The sequence below is a fragment of the Doryrhamphus excisus genome, chromosome 9 (assembly GCF_030265055.1).
Source record: "Doryrhamphus excisus isolate RoL2022-K1 chromosome 9, RoL_Dexc_1.0, whole genome shotgun sequence".
NCBI classification, from domain to species: domain Eukaryota; kingdom Metazoa; phylum Chordata; class Actinopteri; order Syngnathiformes; family Syngnathidae; genus Doryrhamphus; species Doryrhamphus excisus.
The window spans coordinates 5,113,545-5,130,012 of NC_080474.1; the positions used below are offsets into that span (position 1 = coordinate 5,113,545).

Sequence of the window (16,468 nt, forward strand, 5' to 3'; positions counted from 1 at the left end):
CACTCCGCGCTCTCATCGTTTGTCATCAGCGACGACGACGACGACGACAACACAAGCTCGTTTGTGATGGAAAAGGTAGAGGCAGTTCCCACGCAGGAGCCCACTCCAGCACACTGAAAAGGCGCTAAACGCTTCCTGTTACGACTCCTGATTGTTGGCAGGGAGGTGATGTCGCCATTCACAACATTGCATCTTCTCTAGAGGATGGATTCTTTCTAAAATGAACCTGGCGTCATATTAATTCCCATCAGTTGGATGCCGGCTCAAATCAATGTTGGAAAACTGTTTTCCTACTAGTTTGTGAAAATCAAAATCAGCACACAGTAATCCCTCATTTATTGCAGCAAAGTATAATATTTTCATAGTTTCATAGCATGGAAAACGTTCTAAATACAGGTTTTAACATTGTTAGAGCTCTCTAGATATGGAATAACACCCCTATAGTCATCCTAATACTCGTAATCCCCAATATAATAGACGTAAAAAGAGAAAATAAGACATAAATAAGACTTGTGCTCATGTGTGTTGCTGTAAATGTGTTCCGGTGATAGAGGAGCTCAGTGCAGGGGCGGACAGGAAGTGTTGCCATGGGTTCAGAGCAGCTGTTGTGTCAAGTAAAAAAAATTCTGATGGCTTCAAAACAGACAAGAGATATGTATTTGGGAATAATGAGAGGCACAATTTAATACCACGCAGGCCACACAGCTAGGAAATCCGAGTTCGATTCCACCCTCGGCCATCTCTGATATATATATATATATATACATATTTGGATTATTTGGAATATTTCAAGGTGATGGCTGCACGGTGATCGAGTGGTTAGCGTGCCGACCTCACAGCTAGGAGACCCGGGTTTGATTCCACACTCGGCCATCTCCGTGTGGAGTTTGCATGTTCTCCCCGTGCATGCGTGGGTTTTCTCCGGGTACTCCGGTTTCCTCCCACATTCCAAAAACATGCTAGGTTAATTGGTGACTCCAAATTGTCCATAGGTATGAATGTGAGTGTGAATGGTTGTTTGTCTATATGTGCCCTGTGATTGGCTAGCGACCAGTACAGGGTGTACCTCGCCTCTCGTCCCGAAGACAACTGGGATAGGCTCCATCACCCCCCGCGACTCTCGTGAGGATAAGTGGTAGAAAATGAATGAACTACTTCACTAATATTATGGATCAAATTAGTAATGGTATTTTTCCATAGTCAAGGAATGTAAATATGGAGGTAAAATAAATGTAGGACTAATGGGGAGGAGGGTATGTGCTCCCCAAGTGGATTTCTAGTTATAACTAACATTAATCAAATCAAGTGGAATAATGGACACAAAACAAGCGTCCATCAATAAAAGCCATCAATCAAGTCTGGTGCTTGTGTGTCATTTCAATAATACAGTACAATACGTAGTACAATACTGCATATTATGACATTATGTGTATGTGTCGACTGTCTTATAGTTACATTTTACTTCATGTAGCCATTTTTGAAAATGCAAAGATGACTCATTTATGAAATTTCTGCATGAGAAAATCCAAAATATGCATACATTAATGGTGGTATTTTTCATTCATATGGTATTTTTTGTTTTCTGTCCCATATGTTGCCAGTCAATGAATGCTTTCTCTTTTTCTCTGTGCTTTTTCAGCTACCTAGCTCTTTACGCATACAAGCCACAGAAGGCTGACGAGCTTGAACTCCGGAAAGGGGAGATGTACCGGGTGACGGAGAAGTGTCAAGACGGATGGTTCAAAGGTACCTCGCTGAGAACCGCAGCATCGGGTGTCTTCCCTGGAAACTACGTCACGCCAGTGTCCAGGTTGGTGTTGTGGTTGAAAGTAGCCACGTATACATGGATTCAAATATTCCAATTGCATTCGGATTATTTGCTCCAATGGAAAGAATTGAACCTTTGTATACACCCCATTCCGAAAGAAAAGTGCCAATCCAAATGAACATATAATAGGATTCCCAGGGGTGGAATATTCCTTTTCCCCAATCCGATTGAGGTATCTTGTACCCGCTCAAACGGAAAGTTGTCAGGGTGTGTTCTTCTTCGTCATGTTTTTCTTCTTCTGTTGTTTATTGGCGGTTGGCAAGCAGCTTTCGGACTATTCAGTTTGATTATAGCGGCGTATGTAAACAAGAGAGGGCAGCACGGCGGTCTAGTGGTTAGCGTGCAGACCTCACAGCTAGGAGACCAGGGTTCAATTCCACCATCTCTGTGTGGAGTTTGCATGTTCTCCCCGTGCATGTGTGGGTTTTTTCCGTACTCCGGTTTCCTCCCACATTCCAAAAACATGCTAGGTTAATTAGCGACTCCAAATTGTCCATAGGTATGAATGTGAGTGTGAATGGTTGTTTGTCTATATGTGCCCTGTGATTGGCTGGCAACCAGTCCAGGGTGTACCCCGTATCTCTCGCCCGAAGACAGCTGGGATAGGCTCCAGCACCCCTGCGACTCTCTTGAGGAAAAAGCGGTAGAAAATGAATGAATAATATATTTTAGGTGGTTGAGTGGTTAGCACGCAGGCCACACAGCTAGGAGACCTGAGTTCGATTCCACCCTCGGCCATCTCTGTGTGGAGTTTGCATGTTCTCCTTGTGCATGCGTGGGTTTTCTCCGGGTACTCCGGTTTCCTCCCACATTCCAAAAACATGCTAGGTTAATTGGCAACTCCAAATTGTCCATAGGTATGAATGTGAGTGTGAATGGTTGTTTGTCTATATGTGCCCTGTGATTGGCTGGCCACCAGTCCAGGATGTACCCCGCATCTCTCGCCCGAAGACAGCTGGGATAGGCTCCAGCACCCCCACGACTTTCTTGAGGAAAAGCGGTAGAAAGTGAATGAAAGTAAACAAGAGATTGGAATATATCCATTCCATTCCATATTCCATGGATACTATTGTTTTCGGAAAAGTCATTCGGAAAGAGGAAAACTGGTAGTTACTCACGTTTTTTTTTCAAGTGGTATTTGCTCTAAGTGAGTCTTTCACTATTAAAAAAAAACATAAAAATCAGTACGAATAAACAATCTGGTTCGCTGATTGGCTTACACGGAGCGGGGGCGGGGTTCGGCTAGTGTGACTCGGTTGAAAACGATAACCAGACAACAACGCGGGCAAAGAAGACACATGAATTTAAAACATAAAGTTAACAGTCCAAGCCATTTATGTGTCATAAATATTTAGTGTGGACACTAAAGTATATTTCAGGGCTAAGTGCCTCTGGTTAATCACTAGGAAAATACAGCCAGCCAATGAAGTGTCCTTAGACGTGTGTGGAGGTACGTGTGTGAGAATCATATAAAGAATCCTCGCAGCTTATGGAGGATGAGGTTAGCAGAAGGAAGCGCGAGTGAAAATATAACAAATTGACTTATTAGATGATATTTTCAGACCTCCCTCGTCATTGCATAAAGCGAAAGGTGGCACCTGCTGTTTCTCATATTCTCTATTTTCACTACTTCTTCCCCACTTTTCACTTTCCCTTTCACCCTCCCCCCTGCAGCCTTCATTATACGGTTATAAAAATGACCAAATATGAGTTTTAATAACAAGTGGTGTTTGATTGCTAACAGCAATAATAATAAGACCTTTTTATGAAGATGATGATCATCAGGATATGGAAAGTAATCTAAATCTAGGAGTATGTCCTCGCTCCAAAAAGGCAGAGGAAACTCAATGGATCCTCTGAGGCCAAAACTATATACACAAGAGAAATAAAACACATTCTACATTGGTCTCAAACATGCGGCCTGTGGGCCAAAAGTGGCCCGCAGGACACTAGTTTGAGGCCCCCGCCTTGATATGAAAGTTTAATGTTTGATATGGATGCTGTATGGTATCATGTACCCAGAAAAAAATTATTACGTTTGATTAATGTTCATTAGGTTAAGGTTAAATAACTGTTAATAGTTATCCTCCCTATCCGTGTGGAAGTGGTAAGTTTTTGGCTATTTAAGTTTAAAGGAAATAACTCGGAGGCTACCGTTTAGGTCGCTAGCTCTCTAGTTTGCGAGTTAGCATGTGTCTCAAGACCCTGCAGTTGCGCAATATGTTGTGAATAAAAAGAGTATAAATGTGACTATAGTCGTGTTTTGGCTCTAATAATGCTTTGTTTATTTGTGTTCCTGTTTGATTTTACAAAATGATAGAAGTTTATTAAATGTTGCTACAAATGTAATGAGTCCTCAAAGTGTCATCCGATCCTCATTTGCGTCATTTAATTGTGTTTTTTTTTAAATAAATATTGCGTTTGCAAGTACATTATCTCCATGTTGCGCGAACACAGTCTCTCCCAATTTGGACTTCCTCCTCCGTTGCCCAAACATAATGCAACGCTTTTCCAATCATAAACCTCAAAATGACTTATATGACTTATTTTGCACAAAGATTGTGCAATACCACATTAAAAGCCACTCCACCACTATGCAGTGCATGTTCGTACATAACTTAACAACACATCCTTAATGTCACCCCCAGTGTGTAATATTTTCAATAGTTTTCCGGGCACTTTGCCGCAGGGGTGTCGCAACAGTAACGTCATTTTGAGCCGACTCCTTCAGCTGTCCCACGCAAAGAAGCATCAACACGGTGCCAGTTTAATAACATAACATTGTGTTCCGCGTCCCCGTTTCCGTGCGCTTCACTCACAAGGGTTATATTCCTGATGGGAAACGGCTGTGTGTATAACAGGACAACCGGAATATCCTCTTGTCCGCTTTATAGGTGGGTTTAAAAGTCAAGTTCTTTCAATGATGGAACACACACAAGAGGCCATAACTCTGTATATGACAGATATGATATATCTGTATATAGGAAGTCAATGGTGGATGGTGCAGTCAATAAAGTCCAGCTCGTTGTGTTGCTATTCAGTATTCCGCAAGAAGAAACACCACTAATTCCAAACCTTTCCTTGTTTTGTTCTTCAGGGCTACATTCGGAAGCGGTGCTACACGCGGATCGTGTTTATCCAGTCCAGCAAACGGCGGCGGATGCAGTCAAGCTGGGGGTAAAATCTCAGATCCTTCTTCTCCAGCGTCTCCGGGGCCATCTTCATCCCGTCCTTCAACGCCGTTGGTGAACTCGGTCAGTCCTGCTTCTTCGCCGCAGACGGCGGCAGCGCAGTTGAAGAACTGCTTACGCTCCGGCCAGCATTCCGTCAACCAGACTCGTACGTCAATGCAGCTGGGTAAGCAGATCGCCGCTTTTCGGTTAGTACTCATTGAAAATCTTTCATTCCAGATTTATAAGTAGCTTCCAAACAGATATTGACGCTTTCACATTGAAGGAACGTTCTGATAAACATTACGGGTGGTCTTCAGGTTGTCCCGAGAACGTAATGTATGTGTGACTTTATTTACAGTTTATTAATACTTCAGTTTGTCATTTCAAATCTCCCGTCGCCAAAGGCAATCAGTGACATTCAGGCTATGGGTTCATTTTTTATGCGTTCTTTTTTTTTTTAAATTGATGCAGAAGAGATAGTCAAGTGGAAAAGTGACCTGTCAACCAGGTTGAAGATGAGCGAGAAGCGTAGAAGGAGGGTGGTAACACTTTCACATTCTTTTCGTCTTTCATGGCCAGGATGGAACTTATTTCTGATACGGCAAACAGACTAGTTGATGTAACAAAATGTGGGAGTCCACATCTTTATTAACGTACCAAAGTCTAAAATACAACAGCAATATTGTAGGACTTTGTACGAGAACCGAGAAAAAATGTTCAGGAAAAACAAATCATACAAAACATCTCAAACACACGGCCCGCGGGCCAAATGTGGCCCGCAGGACACCGGTTTGAGGCCCCCGCCTTGATATGAAAGTTTAATGGATGCTGTATGGTATCATGTACCCAGAAAAAAATATTACGTTTGATTAATGTTCATGTTAAAGGTTAAATAACTGTTAATAGTTATCCTCCCTATCCGTGTGGAAGTGGTACATTTTTGGCTTTTTTAAAGTTTAAAAGGAAATAACTTGGAGGCTACCGTTTAGGTCGCTAGCTCTCTAGTTTGCGAGTTAGCATGTGTCTCAAGACCCTGCAATTGCGCAATATGTTGTAAATAAAAAGAGTATAAATGTGACTATAGTCGTGTTTTGTCATGTCTACAGGGCTCTAATAGTAAGTATTGGATGACATTTTTAGGTAATTGGTTATTTTTTAAGCCTTATGCATTATTTTAGCTGTTTGAAGATGAACTATATCAGCAAGTTGAAGTACATTTTAGAAATAAGGAGTTAGTATGTTCTCTGTAGCCGGCATTATGAATTATCCTTACTGACTGTCATGTTTCTATTTGTGTATATAGTATATATTTCTTGTTAGCACTTTAATTATATCTGTTTGCCATTTAAGTTGTTTAATTGCCACTTTAGTTGGTTAGTTTTTCATTTACAAGTCATTGGTTTTGTTCCTAATTTCTCATCAGTTTCTCCTTTTTTTTTTTTTTGAGGTGATTGGTTGAGGCACAAACATGGAGGCTTGCCCATGTGAGTGCAGGCCAGAGGCTTATCACCTTGATTGGACTCTCCCAAGTGTCACCTGGAGGAGGGGGGGGGTTAACTGGGTGGTAGTTTGGTAATCTAAGTTATGTGTAATCGAGTGCTTAAATGTATACAGGAAGCGAAACTTCAGTGTGGGACTCATGAAAGACTTTTGTAATATAAAAGAAGGGTGTTATAAATGTAAATATGGTACCTTTTAGACTTATTGCCTCACCCTCTCATTGGGGAATTATGGTTGGCTCTTCACAGGTAAAAAGGGGGCTGGGTGAATTGTTTGTGAGAGGCCTGTTGTGTGTGCTGGGGGAAAATCTTGCCACTTTATGTTGTATATTTGTAATATGAGGTTTCCAGCTCATATTTTCATCTATTATGATCACCAGAAATTTATTTTCGTTGACCCTTTTAATGTCTACGCCGTCTATTTGTATTTGCTGGTATGTGTCCTTTCTGCTGTTATGAAACAGCATGATTTTAGTTTTATTTAGGTTCAAGGACAAGCTATTATCATCAAAGCATCTTTTTAGTGTGACCATTTCTTCTCTGACCTTTCTAATGATTTCGTCTGTACTCCCTCCAGAACAAAAAGCAGTGGTATCATCCGCAAATAATACCAATAATACAAGTTGAACAGTTTTGGTCCCAGTATTGACCCCTGGGGAACTCCGCACGTAATATATGAACTTCATTCATTCATTCATTTTCTACCGCTTTTTCCTCACGAGGGTCGCGGGGCGGTACTGGAGCCTATCCCAGGTGTCTTTGGGCGAGAGGCGGGGTACACCCTGGACTGGTCGCCAGCCAATCACAGGGCACATATAGACAAACAACCATTCACACTCACATTCATACCTATGGACAATTTGGAGTCGCTAATTAACCTAGCATGTTTTTGGAATGTGGGAGGAATATTAGTCGAAATATTCATTTGAAACATGAAGGAGACATTCATGCCAAAAACCCTTCAAAGTATTAAAAAATGTGTTTGAAACCCTCGAAAGCCAACGCTTGGCTGCATCCGTTGTCATGAACTGAGTGTGATGTGTTGTGTTAAAACACACAAACACATAACACGACTTACCAGGTCACACAAAAACACACTCGGAATGACATCACGTTGTTTTGGTGTCCAGCGTAGGCGTAATGACAGAGACTCTTGTCGTTTTTTTCCCTGCGGTTCCCATACTCACACACACACCAACATCTGGATGACATTACGGAATAAAGTATGTGTCAGGCGGTTTTATCACATGACCAGCAAGCCACTCTTGCGTTGTGTTGTGTTGTGTTGTCCGGCAGGTGGCTTGGAACCGCGTGTGTGTGTGTGCAGTATGTTTTTGGGTTTTATTGTGTGGTGTACATGAAAGCTACTTTGTGCATGGGAAGTTGTGTAAACTTAAATGTTTGTTGTTTAGCAATTTTGGGTTGCCTATTTAGAGTTTGTTGTTTGAATTCACTTTTCACAGCGGTCATTTTGATATCATAAAAGAGTAAAAACGTAGGGCGTTTCTCTTCTCTCTGAGCTTTTTACGATGTTCGTTTTCACTTCCGTGATGATGGCTTTCCTTTTCTTTGGCGCACCGCCATTTGGGAGACATAATTAAGAGTAAAAGTTTAACTTCAATAAGCAATAGCCACGTTTACATGAGGAATTTTTCTCTTTCCAAATGAAAAACAATGGTATCCATGGAAAGGAATATTCCAATCTATTGTCTACATACGCCGCTATAATCAAATAAAATAGTCAATGGGGCATGCCCAGTAAAACGTAAACATCAACATCACGTGATACCGAGTTTTTCTTTCCCTTGTTGGAATAACAAGTTGGAAGTTTTTTGTTGGTCTAGACTTGAAATTTAATTTGGATCAAAAATGGCCTCCATTTTTAAAAGTAAAGAACGTCTCAATCTGCGTGTTACGTCATATCTGAGCATGCGCTGAAAGAACGCACCCGGGATAAATTTAAACAGGAAAAGATCAAATTCAATCTGGCTAATATTTTATAATTAAACTCGGGACATGTTTTATATAGATATATATTTTCTTTTTTAATAAAACTGGACTTGTGAATAAAGTATAGAAGGTTTAGATTCTGTTCCACCGAAAGCTGCTTGCCAACCGCCAATAAATAACAGAAGAAGAAAAACACGACCCTGACAACTTTCCGTTTGAGTGGGTACAAGATACCTCAATCGGATTGGGGAAAGGAATATTCCACCCCTGGGAATCCGATTATATGTTCATTCAGATTGGCACTTTTCTTTCGGAATGAGGTGTATACAAAGATTCAATTCTTTCCATTGGAGCAAATAAACCGAATTCAATTGGAATATTTGAATCCATGTATACGTGGCTACTGTTGCTCTCAGTGTGGCTGAGCAGGAGAAACTGGAAAACCTTGGGAAAATGTTATCGGAAAACATGGAAAGTTCCTTTTCCGGGCGACATTAAGGTTGCTTTTTGTTTGTTAAGGACCTTGACATAAAACTGGAAGTTGCCAAGTGTCACTAATATTGATTCATCTGCCTCTGTAGTGGCTTAAAATGCCCTGGAAAATAATTCCAGGAAAAGAATGAGAACTCTGACACTATTCGCCCTCTGAAGTTACTTTTTGGAAAAATGTGTTTCCATTCTGTAAAAGAGGACCACTTGTATTTCTATGTAAGACTTAACCTTAGAGTGTCTTGAGATGTGTTAAATATGGAGATAAATGTCTCCCCCATGAGTTAATGAGGACAAATGGCTGCTGTCAGTGACAGTATCTTCATGCAGAAAATGAGTGTGTGTCTATTTCAGTCCACAGTTCCCCTGCCGGAAGCCCAGAGCGTCCCACGGTGTCTATATCATCCCTGCGCTCTCAGAGCTCCTCCCCGTCACGTTGCTCCAGCCAATCGGGTCGCCCTCTCTCCATGACGTCCCCGGGACCCAGTTTGGGACCGTCGCCCCTGTCGTCCCCCGCGTCACGGCCTCATCTGCCCCTCTCGTCGCCTCTGTCCTGCCTCACGCCGCCTAATGTGTCAGCGGTGCTTCTTAACGGGGAAGCGGGTAGCCCCCTTCAACCGCCCTCACCAGGCCCCTCGCACGTATCTTCCCCTTGTGCCCCCAAAACGGAAAAGGTAAGTCTCGGTTTATGTGTCCTGTCTCAGTTATCGTACAAACAGTGTGCCTAGAAAACTGGTCGCGTCCCCAAACGAAGCATCCACATGTGAAGAATAGATGGTGGTCCTTTTAGAGTCGGGACACTATAGACAGATTCCAGTCAGGGAATCCTTTAATCATCTTTATTTTATGTGTTGGTGGTTTATGTGTTCATAAAATGCACACATAACGATTAACAACTTTGTATCTGTCTCCTTCCATCCTCCTCTTCAGCACTTTACCATGCACTGATGAGGAGTTCAGGTGCACTGTGTATTTTTGAGTGTTACCAAAAATGTTTTTTTATTGAAGACTGCCACTACCATAAGAGAAACATTATTGAATTTGGAGAAAGAACTCATCATAAAGTACTAATGTAGTGTCTGTTCCAGTGGGATCGTAATCTAAAGGTTCCTAGTTAGCACAGGTTGCAAGGGGGAACAGTTTAAGACGGACACTAGTTCAGGTGCACTGTGTATTTTTGAGTGTTACCAAAAATGTTTTTTATTGAAGACTGCCACTACCATAAGAGAAACATTATTGAATTTGGAGAAAGAACTCATCATAAAGTACTAAGGTACTGTCCAGTGGGATCGTAATCTAAAGGTTCCTAGTTAGCACAGGTTGCAAGGGGGAACGGTTTAAGACAGACACATAACAGTTGAGTTTTTGTTGCAACAGATTGAGACAAACCGAAGCACCACTGTGCAGACGCACTTGCAGCCAAACGAAAGTAATACAGTGGAACCTCCATTAGCAGGTTTTTTTTGGTTAACAACCAAAATTTACTTTACCCCAGTTTGTGTACATTTTCCAGCCTTTTTTCTGCCTCTTTTGTTGAGAACGGAAACTGATACAAACAAACTTTTTTTTCTAATGAAAGATGAGAGTCTATTCTTGACGTTGGTACGTTTAAATAGCATGTAGCCCTAGGACACATTCATTGTGTGTGCCTTGAAAAATAATAAAAAATGTACAGAAAAAGGGCTGGGATTGAATGAGTTAATTATGAAACTCTGAAAAACATGTTTTGCATTAAAATTTTTGGCTTTCTGAAATGGGTGAATTAGATTTACATGGTTTCTTATTGGAAAAAACTGTTTTCGGCTAGAGTCCAACCTTCTGGAAAGGATTAATGACGCTAACCAAGGTTCCACTGCACTCCAAACTAGTAAACAAAAACAAATATTCTGCTGATTAAACAGATCTGTCCGACAATGTAATAGCTTTTGATTTGACACATGCGGGGTCCCCCTCTAGCAAAAACGGCGAAACATATGCAAGCTAATTACTGAAGCATTTTTCTTTCAACAAAGCTGCACAACATTTGGCGCTAAAGTGCGCTAATGAGTTTATTTCTCGTTGCATACTACTTGCAACTTCAACTTTGACTCATGGGCCGCCTCGGCTGCCGCCGGTGTCAAACGGGGACGTGCGCACGTTGAGCGATGGCAGAGAATAGCTTGCATCTGTCTAAGCTCCATTTGTTTTTGCTGCTGGCTCCGCTGTGTTGGACAGCTAATCTAACTACATGGCGAGCTGACAAACAGCTCTGTGACGGTGGAACAGCAGGCTTGTTTACATCATCCCCCCCCCCTTCAAAGATGGCTCTTGTTTTTTTATGAGGCCCACAAATTCATAATGAATCCTCTCATCCGAACACAAGCGCAGATTGGGATTGCATTGTCTTTACCTGTCTAGCCGAGTGTAGCTTGGTCTCTAATAGGAGTACAGCAAATCCCTGCTTTTCCTGGGGGTTACTCCGGAACTACCAGAAAAAAACAGCCAGCAATTGACGCGCCCATAAAAATTTAAATTTTTCACACATTGCTCCTCACGCTCCAAATCTTCCTGTGAGCTTGACGTTGACGTTCTCCTCCAATTTTGCACATGTATTAAACCAGGGGTCTCAAATTCAATTTACCTGGGGGCCACTGGAGCTAGGGTCTGGGCAAGGCTGGGCCGCATCAGGTTTTCAAAAAAAAAAAAAAAAACGCATTTATTAAAAACAGAAAAATATACAAACTTTTTCAGTGCTTTGGTTCCGATTTTCTACAATAAAAGCTCTGATAAAACATTCCACTGTTCTCAAATATCTTAATTTTTATTTTTCTGCACAAAATAAGATGAAAAATAAATAAACAAATCAAGAATAAAGAAAATCAATCAATCAGTAATAAATAAATATAATAATAATAATAATAATAATAATAAAACGGCAAATAATAAAAACTTAAGAAACCACATATAGTTGGTGGGTAGACAAATTATTTTTTTCAGATTAAAATGAACAAAGCATTATTAGAGCCCTGTAGACATGACAAAACACGACTATAGTCACATTTATACTCTTTTTATTTACAACATATTGCGCAACTGCAGGGTCTTGAGACGCATGCTAACTCGCAAACTAGAGAGCTAGCGACCTAAACGGTAGCCTTCAAGTTATTTCCTTTAAACTTAAATAGCCAAAAACTTACCACTTCCACACGGATAGGGAGGATAACTATTAACAGTTATTTAACCTTTAACATGAACATTAATCAAACGTAATAATTTTTTCTGGGTACATGATACCATACAGCATCCATATCAAACTTGCGCGGGCCGCACTAACATGAAACTTTCATATCAAGGCGGGGGCCTCAAACTAGTGTCCTACGGGCCACATTTGGCCCGCGGGCCGCGTGTTTGAGACCCCTGTATTTAAACACATTTAAAGTCTAAAATGTATAGCTACTCACCACTGATGAATGATAATGTAAGATGATGGATGACCAGACGGAACGGGAGTCACGTTGTAGCCTTTAGCCTGGTCATCAGGCCAGCCTATATATGAGACGCCATGCTTTCCTTGAGATGGAAGTGGATGAAACTATGAACCGTGTCTGTTGGGGTTCATCTCAAAGGTTCTTGACGGGACTGAGGTCTGGGCTCTCGGGTTCTTCCATGCCAAACTCATCCACCTTGCTGGAGGAGGGAAAAAATACACACATATTGTTGTTCGAACAGTGTTGGTAATCCCTCTCCACTTTGTGCTTCATTTTTTTTTTCTATTCTATTTCTATTATTAGTCAAAAATGTACATGCTTAAGTTAAACACAGACGACACATTCAAAGATTCAAAGATATGTAGCATTTTACACTCACTAGGCGTCAGTAATGTTACTATAATGATCGTAGAGACACACAAGCACCAGACTGAAATGAACAGGCTTTTATTGCAGGTTTGCACGATCTCACAAGAGGCACAATTTCCCCTTAGACGCCCTACTGTTGCGACCGTAACCCACGCAGCAACACGTACAAGTATAAATCTTATGTCTTAAATGTCTTGTTTTATCTTATTATATTTGGTATTAGGAGTGTAAAGGTGACTATAGGGGTGTTATTTTATGAATAGAGGGCTCTAATTGTTAAAAACCTTATTCAGAAGCTTGTAAACACGTCACAGGGCACATATAGACAAACAACCATTCACACTCATATTCATACCTATGGACAATTTGGAGTCGCCAATTAGCCAACCTAGCATGTTTTTGGAATGTGGGAGGAAACCGGAGTACCCGGAGAACACCCACACACGCACGGGGAGAACATGCAACCTGATGGCCGAGGGTGGAATCGAACTCCAGTCTCCCTAGCTGTGTGGCCTGCACATTAACCACTCTGTTTAGGGTGTTGTAGTCTTAAGACAGCATGGTTTGAATTCTATAAGTGATGTACTGTATCATAATAATTGCAGTTTTAATATGATGGGTGTTCGATCGTCTCACACACACAGCTGGTGGTGACGCTGCGTCGTCTGTCTGTTCTGGTCTAACTCAAACTACGGGAAACGATAAAGCATTTCCGATAATGTCTGGCAGACACACTACACACACACACACACACACACACACACACATATCATGTTGAACAGTATGAGCTCATAGAGCAACTGCCAACTTGATGCTTGTCAGTGTCCTCCATGGAGTTGAATCTGTATTTAATGTAGTTTAGATGTTACACACGTTGTATGTTTCCTATTACTACCATTTATCACGTGACCTGATCACTGAACCAATCAAATGTTCTGTTGCATGCATACTGTATGTTTTATGTTACATGTGGAGTATACAGAGAACGCCGTGCATAATAAGGCGAATGCTGCCATCTTGTGGCTAACTGTGGAACAACCACGTTTCCTTCTTCATTCCCTCCTCTTCTGCTCCCACAGAAGGAGAGAAAATCAGGAGGTCTCTTGAAGCTCCTGTCAGGGGCGGCGGCCAAGAAGAAACCTCGCTCGCCTCCTTCCTCCCCGCCCACCTACGACCCTTCCCAAGGCGCCGTGGCCACCGACGTCGGCCACCATCCTCACCACCACCACCATCATCACCACCACCACGCCCGCTCGGGGTCCTGTCCCATGGCCTCTCAGGGGCGGGCCGGCTCCTGTCCGGTGGAGATCGACATGGCGGGGGCCGTGGGGTTGGAACCCCTGCACAGGAAGTCGGGCTCCTTAGATACAAACTTTCCCATGTCGCCCCCTGCAACGCGAGCCAACAGCGTCTTGATGGTGCTACGACCCGAACCCAAACCCTTGTCCAGGGAGAGGTGGGTGATATCATGTGTGTTTGTATGTGCCCTGTGATTGGCTGATGAGGGTCACTTGATGCTTTTCACTTCTGTCAGGACACATTGGCTATTTTTGGGGGGGAAAAACATTTACTGTAACTTCATATTTCCTATTGAAAATGAATAGGATATTTATTTGGCGCCCTCTGTTGGTGTAAAATAATTTAACATTTTCCATGACTGTAACGATCTGCTTATTACAGGAAAGTAGGGTTGTTTCCCAACTTATCAGTTGCTGGTTCAATCCTCAATCCTGCTGTAACATTCAGCCTGCATATTTACTCCTCAGCATTTGGAATTGTGGTGATGATTAGACTAAATAAATGATAACGATCCTGATAATCCAGGTGTGAAATCGTTCGATACCGAACACATGCATGCAAAATAAATATTTAAATGTAGTATTTGTACGTATATTAGGGCTCCCAAAAGTTTTTTTTCTTGTGAGAGCTACTTTTACAAAATGAAAATGGCCAACAGCTATTTATTTTTGTAACATTTATTTTCATAGTTTATCACTTAGCTTAGCTTAGCATAGTTAACAAGCCAATATGCTTGTTTTAGCACAACATGAACAAAATGCTGGTATCCCCTACTCACTTTTTGTATTTCACTATGGTTTTATTTCTAGTATTTCTATTTACTGAAAACTAAAAAAGCAGGTTTATCCGCCTCTGCCGGGCCCCTCCAGCCGTATCCGCTGCCTTCTGAAGCGCAGATGCAGCTGACTCCCTCTTCTGATAGAAATATTAGTGTGATATCAGTGTGTACAACACACATTTCAAGTGTTGCACCAACGCTCACTCATCACATGTCACACATCATCTGGAGTGCAACGCAGCCCCGCACACAATTAAAGTTCCTCCTGCACTAAAAAGTGCTACATAGTGTCTGAATGCTCCCAAATCCAGGCCGTACTCATAGCGAAGCGGGTTAGGACCGGGGCTTTGTAGCCGCTACCTGGCGGATGATCGCATCCCCATCCCGGTGAGATATTTTTGCGACATTTTTTGCAAAAATGGTCTGGTGACACTAACCTAATCTAACCTGTGCCAAGGGAGGCCTTTTTATTATGGGACTACATTGACAGCAGTATGGATTGATGATTGATGGATGTGTTTTTGTGTGTGTGGGGTGGGGTCAGGTACCGTGTGGTGGTGCCCTACCCGCCGCAAAGCGAGGCAGAGATCGAGCTTCGAGAGGGCGACGTGGTGTTCGTGCACAAGAAGCGTGACGACGGCTGGTACAAAGGCACCCTGCAGAGGACGGGACAGACCGGCTTGTTTCCCGGCAGCTTTGTGGAGAGCTTCTAGAACACACACACACACACCATGTTTCGCTTTTCCAACCTGCCTTAAAAGGAGATGCTCACCTTCAAAAATGTCCTTTGACGGGATCTCGCAGGAGTTCCTTTTTGAAAAGACAGTAGCACAAAGACGTCCGACTCCCATCACAGCACAGCAGGAACTGACCAGGATGAAGGTTCCCACGCTTCCCCCATCCTCTAAAGCACAGAAAGAAAAGCTTCCCAGGTGTCGTCCACCAGCTTCAAACTGCGACCTCAGAACTCCTCTTCCTCTCGGACCCAAACAGGATCGTCGTGTTTGTGGCAATAAGCACACCGTCGCTTCTTTTTCACGTGTTAACGATAAATACCCGTTATGTTTTCCTCTTGTTTTCTTTATTTTTGTTTCTAAATGTTCGGCTCGATATCTGTGTTGTCCCAAACTTGTCACGCTGTGATCTGTCACTGGATTTGTTTTTTTTTGTAGTATTATTATTATTATTTGAACAAGAAACGGTGCAGTCATTTTTGATATTTATTACAAATGTATACAGCCGCCTTTTATTTCATGTTTTTTCACGCACACGTCGGCTTCAGGTGAGGGAAAAAAAATGTCTTGAATGTAAGAAAAGTCTCGATATTCATGATTTGTTACGATGCACTCATGCAGAATCTACTAAATGTGATGATTATGGTCCAGCCCTACTTTTTTTTTTTTTTTTTAACCCAAACAAAAAAAAAAGCAACACACGTGAATTTGGGAAAATAAGCTTTTTGTTGTACGACTCTTGTTGATATTTTTCTATATGGCTTCAGTGGGTGTACAGTCTGCTATATCAAGCTCTATATGTCCTGACTGGAAAGGGCAAGTTTACATCCATCACACGATCTACCTTTTCCCCTCCTTGGAGATAGAAGCACAGCCAAACTC

At 42.0% G+C, this 16,468-nt stretch overlaps 1 protein-coding gene across 1 annotated transcript in view; it reads left to right on the forward strand.

Annotated features, from left to right (window-relative positions):
• LOC131135488 (E3 ubiquitin-protein ligase SH3RF3-like) overlaps positions 1 to 16,231 on the forward strand; it is a 107,577-nt gene extending 91,346 nt beyond the window's left edge. The window contains exons 6-10 of the mRNA XM_058081440.1: positions 1,640 to 1,810; positions 4,926 to 5,185; positions 9,294 to 9,613; positions 13,855 to 14,231; positions 15,397 to 16,231. Of these exons, the coding sequence (XP_057937423.1) occupies positions 1,640 to 1,810; positions 4,926 to 5,185; positions 9,294 to 9,613; positions 13,855 to 14,231; positions 15,397 to 15,565 (1,297 nt within the window). The 3' untranslated portion in view covers positions 15,566 to 16,231. The remainder of the gene's footprint in view (positions 1 to 1,639; positions 1,811 to 4,925; positions 5,186 to 9,293; positions 9,614 to 13,854; positions 14,232 to 15,396) is intronic.
• The last annotated feature ends 237 nt before the right edge of the window (positions 16,232 to 16,468 follow it).